We start from the raw sequence: 19295 nt of genomic DNA on the forward strand, positions 1-19295 counted from the left end.
GCCTCAAATTTATTTTCCTAAATACTATCTTATTATTTTAGATTCTAAGTGAAATTTTAAAATGATAATTTTCAACCGGGACTGCATATTAGAATTACTTGAGGAATTAAAACATATATATTGCTGTTTAGGCCCTATTCTGAACCACATGAATCAATCTCTGGAAGGAAGAACAAAGGGCATGTTGGCACTTGGGTATCAGAATGTATTTAAATTCCTCAGATGTTTTTAATGCGCATCCCGAGTTAAGAGCCATTGCCATAAAGGAAATACTATGTATTTAAAATTAATAATTGAAGACATAAGGCAATTCGGTGCATTTAGATAAAATGCCTGACAACTCCTAAATCAATAACTAAAATAAGCATCTCAGAAATGTATCTGTCTTTATTTCTACAAACCAGAAATTCTGTGCTCTAAGTCTACTTTGTTAATTGTGTTATTTCTTTTTCTATCATAATCATATACATTATATATATATATTCACATTCAAATAAACATTAACACTACCCCTAGCAGGTTATCCTGTTTAGTTTTAATTCTTCCATATCTTTTACTGCAGAACCATTATTCTTTTTCCCATTATCCCCTTAAACCAAATTGATATAATATTCTTTTCTATTTCTAAAAATATATTTTAAAATATGATTGTGTCAAGTGATATAAGGTTAGGGCTATATATCAGATTAACAGAAACAGTATAAAACCTGAGATTTTATTTGTAAAAATAGTACTTTTAAAAAATCAACGGCACACATACATGCACAGGCACATGCGCAAGCGCACGCGAGCACACACACACACACACACACACAAACACACACACAGAAAATATCCTGTCTTCCCCACATCCATCTCTTGTAGTACCTTAAGTATCATTAAGTTGCTTGATGCAGAAATCTAGTATTCATTCTTGATTCCTCCCAGTCCCTCATAACAACATCTAGCCCATTAAAAAGTCATGTTAATTTTAGCTCCAAATATACCTGCAATCTATCTACTTGTCTCCAAGGAGGTGTCTCTTAAGTACAATAAAATCAAAGTAGTCATCTATAGTCACCTGAAGGATAATAATCTTCCCAAGTTAAATAAGATAATCACAGCTGTACATATCATAGGTGGATAAATTTCACAATTACTTTGGTCTGGAGGCTGCCACATAATAAAGGTTTGCTAGTATTATAATTGTCTTGCCTTGCAAATATGTCAGATACCTTCAAGTCCTCTTAGTATATTCCTAGGAGTATGTGAAATGGTTACTGCAAAATATATTCTATGACTGTTGTATCACTAGTGAAGGTCCCAGTGGCAATTGTAGAAATGACCTATTGCCAGGCTCCACAGAATGCCCTCAGAACCTTTTCAGAAAGAGATACAAGCCTATATAGCTTACATGTTAACACTCCACACATTCATTAACAAAGCATATTTTTAAAAAGACTAAAGAAGACATTTCTTATAAACTGAATTGAACATTCATATATGCAAATTTGCTTAATAGAAAATGTTTAATAGATGGTTCTATTCAAATATTCATCTGTGTATTTCTAATTTTATTTCAGTTCATTTTACCAATATGTTTTGGTAATATATTTTTCTCAGACCATGTCTATTTCCAATTTGCTTAAATATCACTTTTCTTCTTATAACCTTTAAACGTCACTGAATGTGTTGCTGGCCTCACATTATGCCTATTAGACTCAATATATGAAAATGACTGTAGACCATTACCTGGGATTGAGAAAGAAAAGCAGGGGATGCATCATTTGCATTTGGTGTCATACTTTCTGTCTTCTGAAATTGACTTTTAATGTCATATTTTCCAGGCCCTGGTACTCCCTAAATCACAAAAAGAAATACATGTTCTCATTAAGAAAGGATCTATAGCACCTAAGGGAAGAGTTGGCTAAATATCTGAACCACAGTCACAGAGTTTTTAAGTGAATTCCTATATAATATTACCAAAGCACTACATTAAAAGGCAAGCTGGAACAAACTTAAGAGCAGCAAAAAAAAAAAAAAAAAAAAAAATTTCCTTAGCGAAGCAGCCCTTGAACCCAAAAACACACTACCTGAAACTTTGCTGCCCTCTACTGATAAAGCTCAGAAAAAAATTATCCAGTTCTTAACATGATTAAATACTAAAATGAAAGAAAAATGACTTCTCTAGTTCTTCCATTTAAAAGTATACAGCTAGCTCGTCTCTAAAAAATTTTGTACTGTCTTTTTAAATGTATGTAAATCAATGTGTTTTTTCCAACAAATAGGCTTTAGGAAATAGTTTCACTACATATGGTAACTGTAAGAAATTAAGCTTTTAACTAGATATTTTATAACAGATAAGAATTAATTCAGTAAGTTCTGAGGTTGAGTTTTTTATTTTCTTAGTCATATAAATAAATATTAAGTACTATTTATTCATCATCAAATATTTTAAGTACACTGATAAAGTACCTTTTATACTAAAAAAACAAAGTTAGATTCAAATCTTCTGCTTCATACATACCTAAATTATTTTTCTTTGTCTGAAAGAATTACTCCTTGATTTACTAATTGAATAATTGGCTTATAAATTAGACATATAATGAAGTTCTATCATTATATCCTGTCATTTCTATCTTTATAATATTTCCAAATCCAACCACTTCTCCACCTCCACAACTACCACTCTGATCAAAGCCACCACCATCTCTTACCTGAATTACAGTAAAAGTCCCCTAACTGTTCCCTGCTCCAATCCTTGTCCATCTTCAATCTACTGACATAGCAGCTAGTGAAGGAGCTGTTGCACAATCCGAGTCAGATTGTATCACTCTGCTTCTCAAACCCACCCAGTGGTTGCCAATCTCAGAACACAAGCCAAATCCTTAATATGGTCTGAATTACACACACATACACACACACACACATACACACACACACACATTACCTCTCTAGCCTCATCTCTTACCTCTCTCTCCCCTCATTCACTTTGCTACATGTCTTCCTTAAACAGATCAGGCATATATCCGCTTCAGGACCTTGGCATTTGGCAGTCTGTCTGCTTCAAATGTTCTCTGCAGATTACTCCTTCATTATAATCAGGTCACTACACAATGTCACATTCTCAATGAGTCATTTCCAGGGCACCCAATCTAAAATTTCATTACCACCTCCAAACAATTTATGTTCCCTTCTCTGCTGTTTTTAAGCGTATCATTTATTACTATCCAAAATAAGATTTTCTGCTATACTCTAAGCTCCAGAAAGGCTGGGTCATTTTCTTTTTCTGTTTTGCTCACTGCTATATCTCTAGAGTATAGAAGAGTACCTGAAACACAGTAGGGTTCAGTTAATATTTGCAAGAAGACCGAGATCGTGCCACTGCACTCCAGCCTGGGGCACAGAGCAAGACTCCGTCTCAAAAAAAAATAATAAAATAATAAAATAAAAAATAAAATAAAACATTTGCAAGAAGAATCGATGGGTACATGAATTGAATCCTACATTTCCACTGACTACATTATGAATTTGATGATGAGCTCCTATTGAAAATAATGTGGCTCCAAATAAGTGCATTAGTCATTTCTAATTCTTATTTTTTGTTGTTTTTGTTTTTCGTTTTTTGAAATGGGGTCTCACTCTGTTACCCAGGCTGGAGTGCAGTGGCCCAGTCTCACCTCACTGCAACCTCTGCCTCACGTGCTCAAGAAGTCCTCCACCCCAGCCTCCTGAGTAGCTGGAACCACAGGCATGCGCCACCAGGCCCGACTAATTTTTGTATTTTTGGTAGAGATGGGTTTTTGCCATGTTGGTCTTAGGTTCCCCAGGCTGGTCTTGAACTGAGCTCAAGCAATCTGCCTGCCTTGGCCTCCCAAAGTTCTGGGATTACAGGCGTGAGCCACTGTGCCTGGCCAGCCACTTCTAATTATGATAAAATATGTAAATCCTATGTATTTTTTTAACCTGATAATTTGGAAAAAAAATAAAAAAGGAGAAACTAAAAATTTATGAAAAACTAATACAGAAGTATCTTTTATTTTAAATAGGTTAGATTCTAAAAAGTTATCCAAAGACACCTTGGCTCAAATGAGCAGATTCATGCCATTATTTGCTGGCTGGTAAAAAAGATGCACTTCAGCAATGATACGTAAGATTTTTTTTTATCTACCAACTTGTAGTAAGTTAAGTTCAGAAGAAAAGAAACTTCTACAAAATTCTGTGGCTAAATAAACCTGCAAAATATGCTATAAATATAGAAATATGGGGTGCATAAATTCAAATACGTAGCGTTAGCCTGTTTTCTGAAGCTATACAGATATGCATTATCCTTCTTCTCCCTATACAGTAGTCCTTCCTTATCCAGACGGGATAGGTTTCAAGTCTCCCAGCGAATGCCTGAAACTGAGGATTGTATGAAACCCTATATACACTAAGTTTTTTTTCCTATACATACATATCTATGATAAAGTTTAACTTATATTTTAGGCACAGAAAGATTAATAACAATAATTAATAAAATAGAACAATTATAATAAATACTGTTCACAATTTCACAGATAGAAGATTCATACTTACTGCAGATCTTAGCAACCTCAACATATAATTTGTTTCTTTCCTTATTGTCAATAACTTTCACCTTTCCAAAGAAAGCACTTTACAACTTCTCTTTGTCATATCCCACTTGATAGCATCACTATTCTTGCACTTTGGAGCCATTATTAGTTAAAATAAGAGTTCTTTCAACACAAGCACTGGAATACCCCAACAGTCAATCTGATAACCAAAATAGCTACTAAGTGACTAGCGGGCTTCACCTACCAGGTGGGACAAAACAAGAAGTTGAGATATTTCATCACACTACACAGAATGGTGTGCAATTTTAAACCAAATTGTTTACTTCTGGAATTTTCCATTTAATATTTTCAGACTATGGTTGACCACAAGTAACTAAAACCACAGGAGGTAAAGGTGCAGATAAAGGGAGAGTGCTATATAGGGCAACATGATCAAAATGATCAGCTACTAACAAACCAGAATTACTTTTCTACTATTTTCAACAGCTGTATAAGTGGTCACTACTAGGGATCATAGGGAAAAGATTACATGTGAATTATAAATGAATATACTTCAACTTAAGAAGACTTTTTTGCATAAAAGGACAAATAAAATCTTGAATCCTTCAAGAAATACTTCCTTTTTCTTTTCTTCTGCTTTTTTGTAAAGATTCTAATGTTATGGAACTTTCCTTCACTAAAACAACATAGAACAATCAAATGAGGTCCTTGCTTCTAAAAAGCTAGGTTTTGGATTTAATAAGCCACTTAGAAATAAGCTCCAAAATAAGTCTGTGAGAACTGACCACTAAAGGGCAGGTTTCCACTTATGACATTATAAAGAAAGTAAAAACACTTTGAGGAGACCTACCCTAGGCAAAGGTTGAAAATCCTGTTTTCCAAATTGTGACCAACAGACAACCTGCATTAATATCAGCCTACTAAATACATAGCCCCCCAGTTCCCATCTTAGACCCAGTAAATCAGAATCTTGTTGAGTATGGGAATCTACTTTTTAATAAGCCCCACAGATGATTCTCACGCACAGTAAAGAACCACAGACTGGAACAAAATGAATCACTACCATAGCATCTTTTACTAATCACATCTATTCTAAGGAAGAAGACCCAGATCTTAAAAGTATTCTGCTGTGGAAACAAAGCTTAAAAATTATTGAAACAGGTTATTTATGGCATCTTTTCATCTGTAACCTAACAAAAAAATAGTTTTCTTTCTTTAAAAGCTGAAGTATGATCTTCCATTTGATCACATTATGTGCAGGGATTGGAAAACTGGGAAAACCACACAGCTTAAAATTTATTCCTACACCATCATCAGTAATGATTATACTATCATTTTTTTTCTTAGGTTTTGGGGAAGCAGATGTTATTTGGTTACATGAATAAATTCTTTGGTGGTGACTTCTGAGATTTTGGAGCACCCATCACCCAAGCAGTGTGTGCATTGTACCCAATGTGTATTCTTTTATCCCTCACCTCCATTCCACCCTTTCTCTCAAGTCCCCAAAGTCCATTGTATCATTCTTATGCCTTTGAGTCCTCATAGCTTAGCTCCCACTTATGAGTGAGATTGAGTTTCCATTCCTGGGTTACTTCACTTAGAATAATGGTCTCCAACTCCATCCAGGTTGCTGTGAATGCCATTATTTTCATTCCTTTTTATGGCTGAGTAGTATTCCATGGGGTGTGTGTGTGTGTGTGTGTGTGTGTGTGTAAAATATCACATTTTCTTTATCCACTCATTGATTGATGGGCATTTGGGCTCCTTCCATATTTTTGCAATTGCAAATTGTACTGCTATAAACATGTGTGTGCAAGTATCTTTTTTGTATAGTGACTTATTTTCCTCTGGGTAGATACCCAGTAGTGGGATTGCTGGATCAAATGGTAGATCTACTTTTAGTTTTTTAAGGAATCTCCACACTGTTCTCCATAGTAGTTGTACTAGTTTACATTCCTACCAAACAGTGGGAAACTGTTCCCTTTCCACCATATCCATGCCAACATCTCATTTTTTTTATTTTTTTTATTATGGCCACTCTTGCAGGAGCAAGGTGGTAACACATTGTGATTTTGATTTGCATTTCCCCGACAATTATTGATGTTCAGCATTTTTTCATATGTTTGTTGGCCATCTGTATATCTTCTTTTGAGAGTTGTCTATTTATGTCCTTTGTCCACTTTTTGATGAAATTGTTTGTTTTTCTTCTTGCTGATTAGAGTTCCTTATAAATTCTGAATATTAGTCCTTTCTCAGATGTATAGATTGTGAAGATTTTCTCCTACTCTATGGGTTGTCTGTTTACCCTGTTGATTATTACTTTTTCCGTGCAGAAGCTTTTTAGTTTAATTAAGTCCCATCCATTTATCTTTGTTTCTGTTGCGTTTGCTATTGGGTTCTTGGTCATGAAGTCTTTGCCTAGGCTAATGTCTAGAAGGGTTTTTCCAATGTTATCTTCTAGAATTTTTATGGTTTCAAGTATTAGATTTAAGTCTCTGATACATCTTGAGTTGATTTTTGTATACAGTGAGAAATGAGGATCCAGTTTCATTCATTCACATGTGGTCTGCCAATTATCCCAGCACCATTTGTTGAATAGGGTGTCCTTTCTCCACTTTACATTTTTGTTTGTTTTGTCAAAGATCAGTCGACTGTCAAGTTTTCTGGGTTTATTTCTAGGTTCTCTATTCTGTTCCATTGGTCTGTGTGCCTGTTTCTATATCAGTACCATGCTGCTTTGGTGAATAGCCTTGTTGTATAGTTTGAAGTCGAGTAATGTAATGCCTTCAGATTTCCCCAGATTTGTTCTTTTTGCTTAGTCTTGCTTTGGCTATGCAGGCTCTTTTTTGGTTCCATATGAATTTTAGGATTGTTTTTCCTAGTTCTGTGAAGAATGATGGTGGTATTTTAATGAGAATTTCATTGAATCTGTAGATTGCTTTGGCAATATGGTCATTTTTATAATATTGATTCTACCCATCCATGAGCATGGGATGTTTCCATTTATTTGTGCCATCTATGATTTCTTTCAGCAGTGCAGTTTTCCTTGGAGAGGTCTTTCATCTCCTTGCTTAAGTATATAACCTAAGTATTTTTTAAGCTATTGTAAAAGGGTTGAGTCTTGATTTGATTCTCAGCTTAATCACTGTTGGTGTAAACAGAGTTAGTAATTTGCGTACATTAATTTTGTATCCTGAAACTTTGCTGAATTCATTCACCAATTCTAGGAGCTTTTTGGATGAATCTTTCTGGTTTTCTAGGTATATGAAAATGTCATCAGCAAATAGCAATAATTTGACTTCCTCTTTACCAATTTGGATACCCTTTATTTCTTTCTCTTGTCTGATTGCTCTGGCTAGGACTTCCAGTACTTTGTTGAGTAGAAGTGATGAAAGTGGGAATCCTGGTCTTGTTCCAGTTCTCAGGGAGAATGCTTTCAACTTTTTCCTGTTTAGTATAATGTTGCCTGTGGGTTTATCATAGATGACTGTTATTACCTTAAGGTGTGTCCCTTCTATGCCAATTTTGCTGAGGGTTTAATCCTAAAGGAATGCTGGATTTTGCCAAATGCTTATTCTGCATCTGTTCTGATGATCAAGGGATTTTTAATTCTATTTACGTAGTATATCACACTTATTGACTTGCAGATATCAAACCATCCCTGCATCCCTGGTATGAACCCCACTTGATCATAGTGGATTATCTTTTGTATATGCTGTTAGATTCTGTTAGCTGGTATTTTGTTGAAGATTTTTGCAGCTGTGTTCATCAGGGACATTGGTCTTTAGTTTTCTTTTCTTTTTTTTTTTTTTTTTTTTTTTTTTTTTTTGTTATGTCCTTTCCTAGTTTTAGCATTAGGGTGATACTGGCTTCATAGAATGATTGACAGATGATTCCCTCTCTCTCTCTATCTTGTGGGATAGTATCAATAGGATTGGTACCAATTCTTTGAATGTCTGATAGAACTCATCTGTGAATCCATCTGGTCTTGGACTTTTTATTGTTGGTAGCTTTTTAATTACCATTTCAATCTTGCTGCTTATTATTGGTCTGTTTAGAGTTTCTCTTTCTTCCTGGTTTAATCTAAAAGGGTTGTCTATTTCCAGGAATTTATCCATCTCCTCTAGATCTTCTAGTTTATATGCATAAAGGTGTTCAAAATAGCTTCGAATGATCTTTTGTATTTCTGTTGTATCAGTTGTAATCATTCCTGTTTCATTTCTAATTGAGCTTATTTGGATCTTCTCTCTTCATTTCTTCATTAATCTCACTAATGATCTATCAATTTTATTTATCTTTTCAAATAACCAGTTTTTTGTTTCATTTATCTTTTGTATTGTTTTGTTGTTGTTGTTGTTTCAATTCATTTAGTTCTGCCCTGATTTTTGTTACTTCTTTTCTTCTACTTCTATATTACAGAGGTATTGAGAGGTTGTATCATTCTTACCGTTCAGTTCAAATAATTTTTTAATTTCCAACTTTATTTCATTGTTAACCCAATGATCATTCAGGAGCAGGTTATTTAATTTCCATGTATTTCCATGGTTTTGAGGGATCCCTTTGGAATTGATTTCCAGTTTTATTCCACTGTGGTCTGACAGAATACTTGCAATATTTTCATTTTTTTAAAATTTGTTGAGACTTGTTTTGTGACCTATCATATGGCCTACCTTGGAGAATGTTTCATTGTGCTGATGAATAGAATGTATATTCTGCAGTTGTTGGGTAGAATTCTCTGTAAATATCTGTTAAGTCCATTCGTTGTAGGGTATAGTTTAAGTCTATTGCCTCCCCTATCCTCTAGGGATGTGACTTCCTGAGACCTGAGCTGCAGTGATTATTGTTTCTCTTCCAGGTCTAGCCACCCAGCAGAGTTACTGAGCTCCAGGCTGGTACAGGGGAGTGTCTGCAAAGAGACGTGACCCATCTTCAGGTCTCTCAGCCATGAATACCAGCACCTACTGTGGTGGAGGTAGCAGGGGAGTGAAGTGGACTCTGTGAGGGTCCTTGATTGTATTTTTGTTAAGTGTACTGGTTTTGTGTTGGTTGGCCCCAAGCTAGGAGCTGGCGCTTTCAAGAGCACATCAGCTGCAGTTGTATAGGGAGGATCAGGCAGTGGGTGCAGCCACAGACCTCCCAAGAGAGTATGTCCTTTGTCTTTGGCTACCACGGCAGGTAGAGAAAGATCATCAGGTTGGGGCAGAGTTAGACATGTCTGAGCTCAGCCTCTCCTTGTGTAGGACTTGCTATGGCTGCTGTGAGATATAGGGATGTGGTTCCCAGGCCAATGGAGTTATGTTCCCAGAAGGATTATGGTTGTCTTTGCTGCATCACACAGGTCACCCAGGAAAGTGGCAGAAAGCGGGCACCCACAGCACTCCCATGCTGCCTGCACCCCGAAAAGCCAGTCTCACTCCCACAATTACCCCCACACCCCCCAACCCCCGCAATAGAACTGAATTTATTTCCAGAAAGCCAGTGAACAGGGCTGAGAACTTGCCTGAGGCTACAAGCCTTCCCTCTGAGAAAGCAAGCTGACTCACAGTTCCTTGGCTGTCCCACAAAGCCTACAGTGGCAATCACCCCCTTCAATGTGTCTGTGAATTCTCGTGACTTTCCTGGTATGTTTCTGTGGTAGTTCCTGGAGGAAAAGTACACAATGTGGGTCTCCCCATACTGCTCTGTATCTCCAAGTGGAAGCTGCAAGTTAGTCCTGCCTCCTATCCACCATTTTTCTTCTGGGTTGTTGTTTTTAAGTCAGATTACATTTTAAGAAGATAAATTGATAGGAAACTAAGATGGCTGACTAGACACAGCCAGGAGGAACATCTGCTACTGAGAAACCAAGACATCGGGAAGCCTAGCACACCCAGAGTAGATGTTCAAAGGGAAGGCACTAAAAATGGACAGACAGAGGATATAGATGTTGAGCTAAAGTGGGAGGAAGCTGGGAACCCTGCATGGGGTTACCACATACCAGGACTCATTTCTGGTCCCCAGTGACTCCTAGAAAACAGAAATGAGGCCAGTCAACTGAACCCACCTGATATGGTTTGGCTGTGTCCCAACCCAAATCTCATGTTGAACTGTAAACCCCATGTGTTGAAGGAAGGCATGGTGGGAGGTAACTGGATCATGCAGGCAGATTTCTTTCTCTACAATGAGAACTACAAAACCCTGCTGAAACAAATCAGAAATTACACAAACAAATGAAAAAATATTCCATGCTCTGAGATAGTAGGAATCAATATTGTGAAAATAGCCATACTGCCCAAAGCAACTTATAGATTCAGTACTATTCCTATTAAATTACCAATGACATTCTTCACAGAATTAGAAAAAAAGCTATTTTAAAATTTATATTAAACCAAAAAAAGAGCCTGAAATGTAGAGTAATTCTAAGCTAAAGAACAAAGCTGGACACATCACACTACCTGACTTCAAGCTATACTACAAGGCTACAGTAACCAAAACAGCATGGTACTGGTACAGAAGCAGACACATAGACCAATAGAGCGAAATAGAGAGCCCAGAAAGAATGCTACACACCTACTACCATCTGAACCATCTGATCTTCAACGAAGTCAACAAAAACAAGCAATGGTGAAAGAACTCCCTATTTAATAGATGGTTCTAGGATAACTAACTAGCCACATGTAGAGGATTGAAACTGGATCCCTTCCTTAAACTGAATCCCTTTCTTACACCAAATGAACTCAAGATGGATTAAAGACTTAACTGTGAAATCTAAAACTATAAAAATCCTGAAAGATAACTCAGAAAATACCCTTTTGGACATAGGACTTGGCAAAGATTTCATGACAAAGATACCAAAAGCAACTGCAACAAAAAACAAAGATTAACAAATGGGACCTAATTAAACTAAAGAGCTCTGTGCAGCAAAAGAAACTATTAACAGAGTAAACAGACAACCTATAGAATGAGAGAAAAATTTGGAAACTACATATATGATCAAGGTCTAATACCCAGAATCTATAAGGAACTTACCTAAATAAATTAACAAGCAAAAGAAAAAACAACGCCATTAAAAAGTAGGCAAAATGTATGAACAGACATTTTTCAAAAGAAGACATACAACACAGCCAACAAGCATATGAAAAAAATGCTGAATATCACTAATCATTAGAGAACTGCAAATCAAAACAACAGTCAGGTACCATTTCACACCAGTCAGGATGGCTATTATTAAAAAGTCAAAAAATAACAGATGCAGGCAAGGTGGCAGAGAAAATGGAATGCTTATACACTGATAGTGGGAATGTAAATTAGTTCAGCCATTGCTGGAAAGCAGTTTGGCAATTTCTCAAAGAACTTAAAACAGAATTATCATTCGACCCAGCAATCCCATTATTGGGTATCTATTCAAAGGAATATAAATCATTCTGCCATGAAGACACATGCATGCATATGTTCACTGCAGCACTATACACAATAGCAAAGGCATGAAATCAATCTAAATGCCCGTCAATAGTAGACTGGATGTATTAGTCCATTCTCACATTGCTATAACGAAATACTTGAGACTGGGTAATTTATAAGAAAAGAGATTTAATTGACTCACAGTTCTGCAGGCTATTCAGGAAGCATAGCACTGGCATCTACTTTTAAGGAGGACTCTGGAAGCCTACAATTATGGCAGAAGGCAAAGGGGGAAGAGGCACTTTACATGGCAAAAGTAGGAGCAAGAGAGCAACGGGGAAGGTGCTACACACTTTTAAATGGCCAGATCTCATGAGAACTCACTCACTATCATGAGGACAGTACCAAGGGGATGGTGCTAAACTATTCACGAGAAATCCTTCCTTATGATCCAATCACCTCCCACCAAGTCCCACTTTCCAACATTGGAAATTTGGGTGAGAATGCATATCGAAACTATATCACTGGACAAAGAACATGTGGTACATACACACCCTGGAATACTATGCAGCCATACAATACAAGAATGAGATCATGTCCTCTGTAGCAACATAGATGGAGCTGGAGGTCATTATCCTAAGTGAACTAACACAGGAACAGAAAACCAAATACTACACGTTCTCACTTATAAGTGAGAGGTAAACATTGAATATACATGTACTCAAAAAAGGGAACAAAAGACACTGGGATCTACTTGCATCAAATACCCGTGAAACGCAATTTACCTATATAAAAAACCTGCCCATGTACCCCGAACCTAAAATGAAAATTTAAAAAAAAGATAAATCTGACTGCCTATGAAGATATTAAAGAATAGAGTATGAATAGAAGTAGAGATACCAGTAAAAAGGCTATTTCAAAAATGCAGTCAAGAGACAACATCGTCTTTGACTAGAAAATAGTTGGGTGATGATAATAAAATAATTACAACAATAATGAGTCATGATAGATTGTCTACAAAGGTGGTCATCAAAAATGCCTCTCATCCCTGTAATTCCATGCTTCCATTAGAAGATGGAATCCATTTCCCTCACCTTGAATTCGACTGGCATTATAACTTGGCTTGATAAAAAGAACACAGTGAAAATTATGTAGTACCACTTCTGAGCCTAGGCCTTCACATGCATATATTCCACATTTGCACTCTCAGAGCCCGGAGCCTCCTTACAAGTAGTCTAACTACCTAGGCAAAAAAATGAGGCCCAGCCAGCTCCCAGTTATTACAGTCAACCCCTCTGACATGTCATACGTATAAATATCTTGGATATTCCAGCCCCAGCACCAAATGAATGCAGCCAAATGAGTCACCCCAGCTGATAACGACACGAACCAGAAATACTACATGCATCAGAAAAACTACCTAAGCCCAATGAACCCACAGAAGCATTCTGAGAAGGTTAATTCCAATAAGTTTGGAATCAGCATGAGCCACTTCGCTAAAGTACCTAAAAGGCACTGACCCCTGACCAAAATGTGAAACTACTAATTAACATTATGGTTTTGTAATTATGGGTCCTATAAGTTTTGGAGTGGTTTGCATCAGCTTGTGAGCACTGCTAATCAATAATAGTGACAGTGATCATTTTTACCTGGTCTCATTGAGACCCATGGAGGACTCTACTGTTGGTGCTAGTTATGAATAATATGCCAACATGTCCAGCAGAGTATAAAAAACCCTGGCAAGACTCCATTTTGTGTTCCCTGATTCTGTGGTGTTCCATGTACATGTCAGTGGTTCCTGATCCAAGACAGAAATCATGTCCTGTCATGGCCTTAGAGAGGGGAGAAAAAGTTCACTCTGGCCTCTCTGAAACCCTACAGTCTTTGACTATAAAGAATATTCTTAACTTTAATGCTGTTTCTATTTGTATTTTTTCTGTAATAAACTACAGAGTTAAGCATTGTCATTTTGCTTTAGTAATCGAACCCTGTCTGACACTATTGGGGCAATCACAGGAAATAACAATTCGTTTTAAGGCACTACATTTTGGGGTGACTGGCTATACAGAAACAAATAACTGAAACAATATTTACCAAGAACATACTATTTGCCAGGCACTATTTCAATTCACAGATTTTTTAAACTGTGCCACAAAGAAATTATTTCAAAAACAACATAGCTTGCAAGTGGTCGGGAGAGATATTATTGGTTTCTAGCACAATCCTAGTTACCAACTTCCCGTCCTAGCCATCTTTCACATAGAGGTGACTATGACACAGTCCTGGCTAATGAATGTCAGCAATTATCAGAGAGAGAAAATAGAAATCAGGGCAAGGCCAGGCACAGTGGCTCATGCCTGTAATCCCAGCAGTTTGGGAGGCCGAGGTGGGCAGATCTTTTGAGGTCAGGAATTTGAGACTAGCCTGGCCATCTCCACTGAAAATACAAAAATTAGCTGTGGTGGCATGTGCCTGTAATTCCAGTTACTGGGGAGGCTGAGGCATGAGAATCACTTGAACCCAGGAGGCACAGGTGGCAGTGAGCTGAGATCGTGCCACCACTCTCCAGCCTAAGTGACGGAGTGAGACTCTGTCTCAAAAAACAAAAAGGGAGAAAAACTAGTTTAATTTTGAAATGTTAGTTTTGTAGTTCCTATAAACCAAGGGGCAGGTGACATATAGACAATAACTCATGGAGGTCTGGAGCTCAGTGGAGAGGTCAGGGCTATAAATACACATTGGAAATAATCTATATATTTGGAAGTGACTGTATATACATGGCATCTGAGGCCATGAAATTAAATGTGGTGTCCAGAGAATTTGTGTGGAGAAAAAAGTGAAAATGGCTAATAATATTATGTAATATTTATGTGGTTCTCAGTATTATATTCATTTTAATACTATATTGTTAATATCACTAATCTCTTTTTTTAAATTTATTTATTTTTTATTATTATTATACTTTAAGTTCTAGGGTACATGTGCATAACGTGCAGGTTTGTTACATATGTCTATTTGTGCCATGTTGGTGTGCTGCACCCATCAACTTGTCAGCACCCATCAACTCGTCATTTACATCAGGTATAACTCCCAATGCCATCCCTCCCCCCTCCCCCCTCCCCATGATAGGCCCCGGTGTCTTTTTAATGGCCCGTATGAACCTGTGGATCATTATAATCTTTAGACTCTAATATAATTTTGAGATCATTTACTATATTTTTCAGCTAACATCTAGATTGAATATTTTCATCAGACTGATAACTATTCAATTTTCCAGAGCTAATGAAAACATATCAATTTTAATTCCTAAAAACAAGATAATATTCACCATCCTCTTCCTGTTATGTCATCTTATAATAAGGAAAAACAAACTTATAAGCAACTTAAAATGAAAGTTTGCAACTTATAATATTTTCAGGCTACTTCTATCAACCTAATTTTTGCTATATGATTATACTTGACACTATCTTCTTAAGAAAATAGTTCTTTTATTTTAAATGGATTATATTTTAAAAGTATGTCCTAGATACAGTTAACTCTTTAAGTGATCTAATCCTCATGATGGATTGAATACAGAAATATATAAATTTGACTTGAAACTGTAGAAAAGAATGTATATCTATTACGATTCTTTGCATAATTGCAACATAAATTTTGGTTGATTTAGAAAGTATGATGCATTCTTTGTTTCTGTTCTCAGTAAACAAACATGCTCTATGTGGTTTCTTTTAAACTAATTAAATTTAAACAACAAAATCAAATAAACATGGTAAGGAAAACTCTAAGTAAAAAGAAATAATTTGAAAATTAACTTTGTATTAACCAATAATACCATTGCAAGTGTCACTGGGTCTCAGATGCAGCACTTACGTTATATGCCATTCAAATGAGAAAAATTTAATTAGTGACAAGACATGTTTTGCAGGATAAATCATATACTAGTTAGCCGACCATATGTTCAGTAACAGAAATGAAAACCAAAAGTAGCTTTTCCATATAAATTTAGGCAAGTAAATCAAGAGAGGCAGAATTTAAACATAAGCTGCTAGGTTTGACTATATATTAGTATTGCATTGGAGTTAATGGTTAACTTAGGCAGTTTTAACCAAACATGAAATTGAGTAAAACTAATGAAAAGCCACCTAGAGTCCATGTTACATCTGCTGAGTAACAATTCGTGTCAACGCTGGTATTAGTAATTCAGCTGAATCAAAAATTCAGTATCATTTAAGTCTGAAGCTACACTCCCAAGTTCTGAAGTAAAGTAAATATGAGTAAATGTGGCCATCCTGAAAATCTCACCACAATGATCAAGAATTATATAAGGCTTTTGTACTCAAAATTTTTTCACCAAGAGGAAATCTATACAAATAGTTTATATAGTTTTCCTGTAATTACTATATCCTATGTGGTGCATTATCTAGTAGCAGTCAAGATTTATAATGTCTATTTTGGTAAATTGGTGCTATGTAAATGTTCAGAGTTCATTAACATTTATTACTATGCAATGCAATGTGAACTTCCACAGAGTTACTTAATGTCAGTATAGTCTTCCTGCTCTTTATAAGTCCAAATTCCTCTTTTTAAAAGGAAAAGAAACATTATCACTTAATGAATAATACACAGACAATTAAACACATCCAAATGAAATAATGTTAAGGGTTATAAATCTCAAATGAAGCTAAAGTACCCATATAAGATTAATTATTATTACACTTGCAAAGATAGAGAATTCAAATGCTTGCTAGGGCAAGGCAGGCAAATAAGCGCTAAATGGAAAATGGTGTAGAGGAAATCACTCATCCTTATCCTCAGGAGCAGCATTTAATCAGCCCCAACTGGCTATTATTAGATTCTTTTGTTCACTTTTAAGTCAAACTGAAAGTCTGGATTTGTATATGAAATTTCACGAGTTACAAACGTTGGCAACTAACTCAATTTTTAACAACTATGAAATAATTATAAAAATACACCTGTGGATTAAATTCAGCCTGTAAGCCACTAGATTCCCCACTTAGCTCTTTAATATCTTAGAGTATAAATATATTTTAAAATAGTCTTCTACCTGGATGACGTAAGGGCTGACAAAAAATATACATTACTCCACATACAAATTCCTGCACATAACTCCAGATCTAGTGAAATCAAAGTCTAAAAGAGGTTTTGTCAGTGAGTTGGTGTTTTCTAAGCCTAGTTATAGTATTATCATGATGAAATTATTATGTTCATAAGTAGTAGCAGGGTTTCATGATCTTTACACACACTGATAGCTCTGAAACTAGGATTGCATTGGTCTGAAGGTATCTCTGAAGTGCTGTATAGGAAAAGGGCCCAATTACTCATATTCATTTAAGTAAATTATTATGTGGTAATAAGACTACTGAGTGACATCAAATAATACCTGATAGTATAAAAAGGCTGATTTTGTCTTTCCAATTCTCATTGTTATAAAACATAATATGTAACTTCCTATTACAGTCACAAGTTAGTGAACATAATAAATTAGAATTTCCCATATCTTCTGCTCTAAGAAGTATTTGGAGGATGGGCAATGACAATCAGAAAAAGAAGTAGGAAAGTAGCTCAGCTGGCCAGATGTACAGACCCCTCAAGCAGATGAATAAGGTGGTAGAGGAGATCAGCAAGTAATAAAAGTACCAGAATAAGAACTTTCTCTGACTCTGTGTGGTGGAATGTCAATATGAATTTCATATGGATATAGGGTCAAGAAGATGATAGAGAAATTCTCATTCCCTAAATTGAGATTACTTGTAATTACCTAAGAACATTAAGACAAACAACAAGGCAATTAACACTCAAAATGTCTTTAATAACAGTGTGTTCTAAAGTTTTTTAAACTACACACTCATTAATGGGTAATTAGTGCACATGAAGATCATCAATTTAGGTAAGTTTTTTTTAATGTTTCTTAATTTTGGTAATAAAAATCAGCCATGCATTTTTAAATTAGCATAAAAATAAGTTTTATTTCAATCAGAAGGATAATATTGTTTGCAGTCTTTCACCGAGGCAGCTATATGCAACTCAATGATGGACAGCTTAATTTATAATTTAGGTTATATTTGCAGTTCATTTCTCTTGCTAGCTTCTACTTAATTAGAAAATTTTGAATTCACAATCGTTGATCATTACAAATAGTGCCAACAGTTTAATGACTGTCTGATAAGTCTGGATATTCATATTAAACATAAATGGCCCAGAAATTATGGAGTGCTGGCTCGAAGACTACTGTCAGCACTCTAACAGATGAAAAGTTGTAACTTTTACAGGCAGAAGCTGGAAGGTTGGGTGTTTCAACTCAGAAGACAACAATGAGTACATTACTAATCCACTCTTAAGTGGTTTTCAGTCCTGAAAATTAGTTCTTCATGCTCTGTTGGAACATTTGGAATTGGTTTGCAAATTAGCTAAATAATACATCATCAGTTTTTTTTTTTCTCCAAAGACAAAAAAAAGACATTGAGTGGGGAAAAAGTCCAAATTTCAGACTCAAGCTATTTGTACTACAGTTTGATTTTTTAAAAAAATCCTGAGAAAATATTCTCAACATTAAAAAGCACAATATTTTGGCTTGGAGGTAGTGAGTTCGGGCCACTCATGATAATAATATATGCCACTTAAAAAGACTACATGAAATCATAATCTTCTTCACTGGCATTAGATTTATATTTCATTTCAAAATCTCATATGATCGTGTGTTTTCTGTACAAGATTCTTACTTCAATGTGGTCAAATGGTTGTATCAATTATTCATTTCTTCATTATCCTTTATACTTTACCCATATACTTTAAAATCCCAACATACTGAATGCAATTTGAATGTATTCATACTTTTCACTTTTTGTTTCAAATTCAATTTTTAAAATCAGAAGGCATATAGGTTTGGAGTTTTTATTATTTTTTCTATCTTTATTGAAGTATAATAGACAAATTTAAAATGCTATACATTTAAGATATACAATGTGATGTTCTGATGTATGAACACATTGTGAAATTATTATAATAATCAAGCTAATTAACATATACATCACCTCACATAACTACGTGTGTGTGTATGTGTGTGTGTGTGGTGAGAACAACTAAGAGCTACTCTTTTAGCAACTTTCAAGTGTAAACTGTATTAATAGAGTTACTATGCTTTAACATTAGATCTTTAGAACTTATTAATCCTGCATAACTGTAATGTTGTACCCTTTGACCCATATTCCCCACCTCCCAGCCCATAGAAACCACTATTCTACTCTCTGCTTCTTGAACTTTTTAATATTTCATGTGAGATCATGCATCTTTCTGTGTCTGTCTTATTTCACTTAGCATAATGTCCTCCATGTTCATCGT

General features: G+C 35.6%; 1 protein-coding gene across 2 annotated transcripts in view; it reads right to left on the reverse strand.

Moving 5' to 3' along the window:
- The window catches only part of STPG2 (sperm tail PG-rich repeat containing 2), a 663016-nt gene that overhangs the window by 509081 nt on the left and 134640 nt on the right, over positions 1-19295 (reverse strand). For both annotated transcript variants that reach the window (XM_073017496.1, XM_073017495.1), the window contains one exon: positions 1732-1839. In XM_073017496.1, coding sequence (XP_072873597.1) covers positions 1732-1839 — 108 coding nt within the window. The remainder of the gene's footprint in view (positions 1-1731; positions 1840-19295) is intronic.

This window comes from Chlorocebus sabaeus, chromosome 7, assembly GCF_047675955.1.
Source record: "Chlorocebus sabaeus isolate Y175 chromosome 7, mChlSab1.0.hap1, whole genome shotgun sequence".
Classification (NCBI taxonomy): Eukaryota; Metazoa; Chordata; class Mammalia; order Primates; family Cercopithecidae; genus Chlorocebus; species Chlorocebus sabaeus.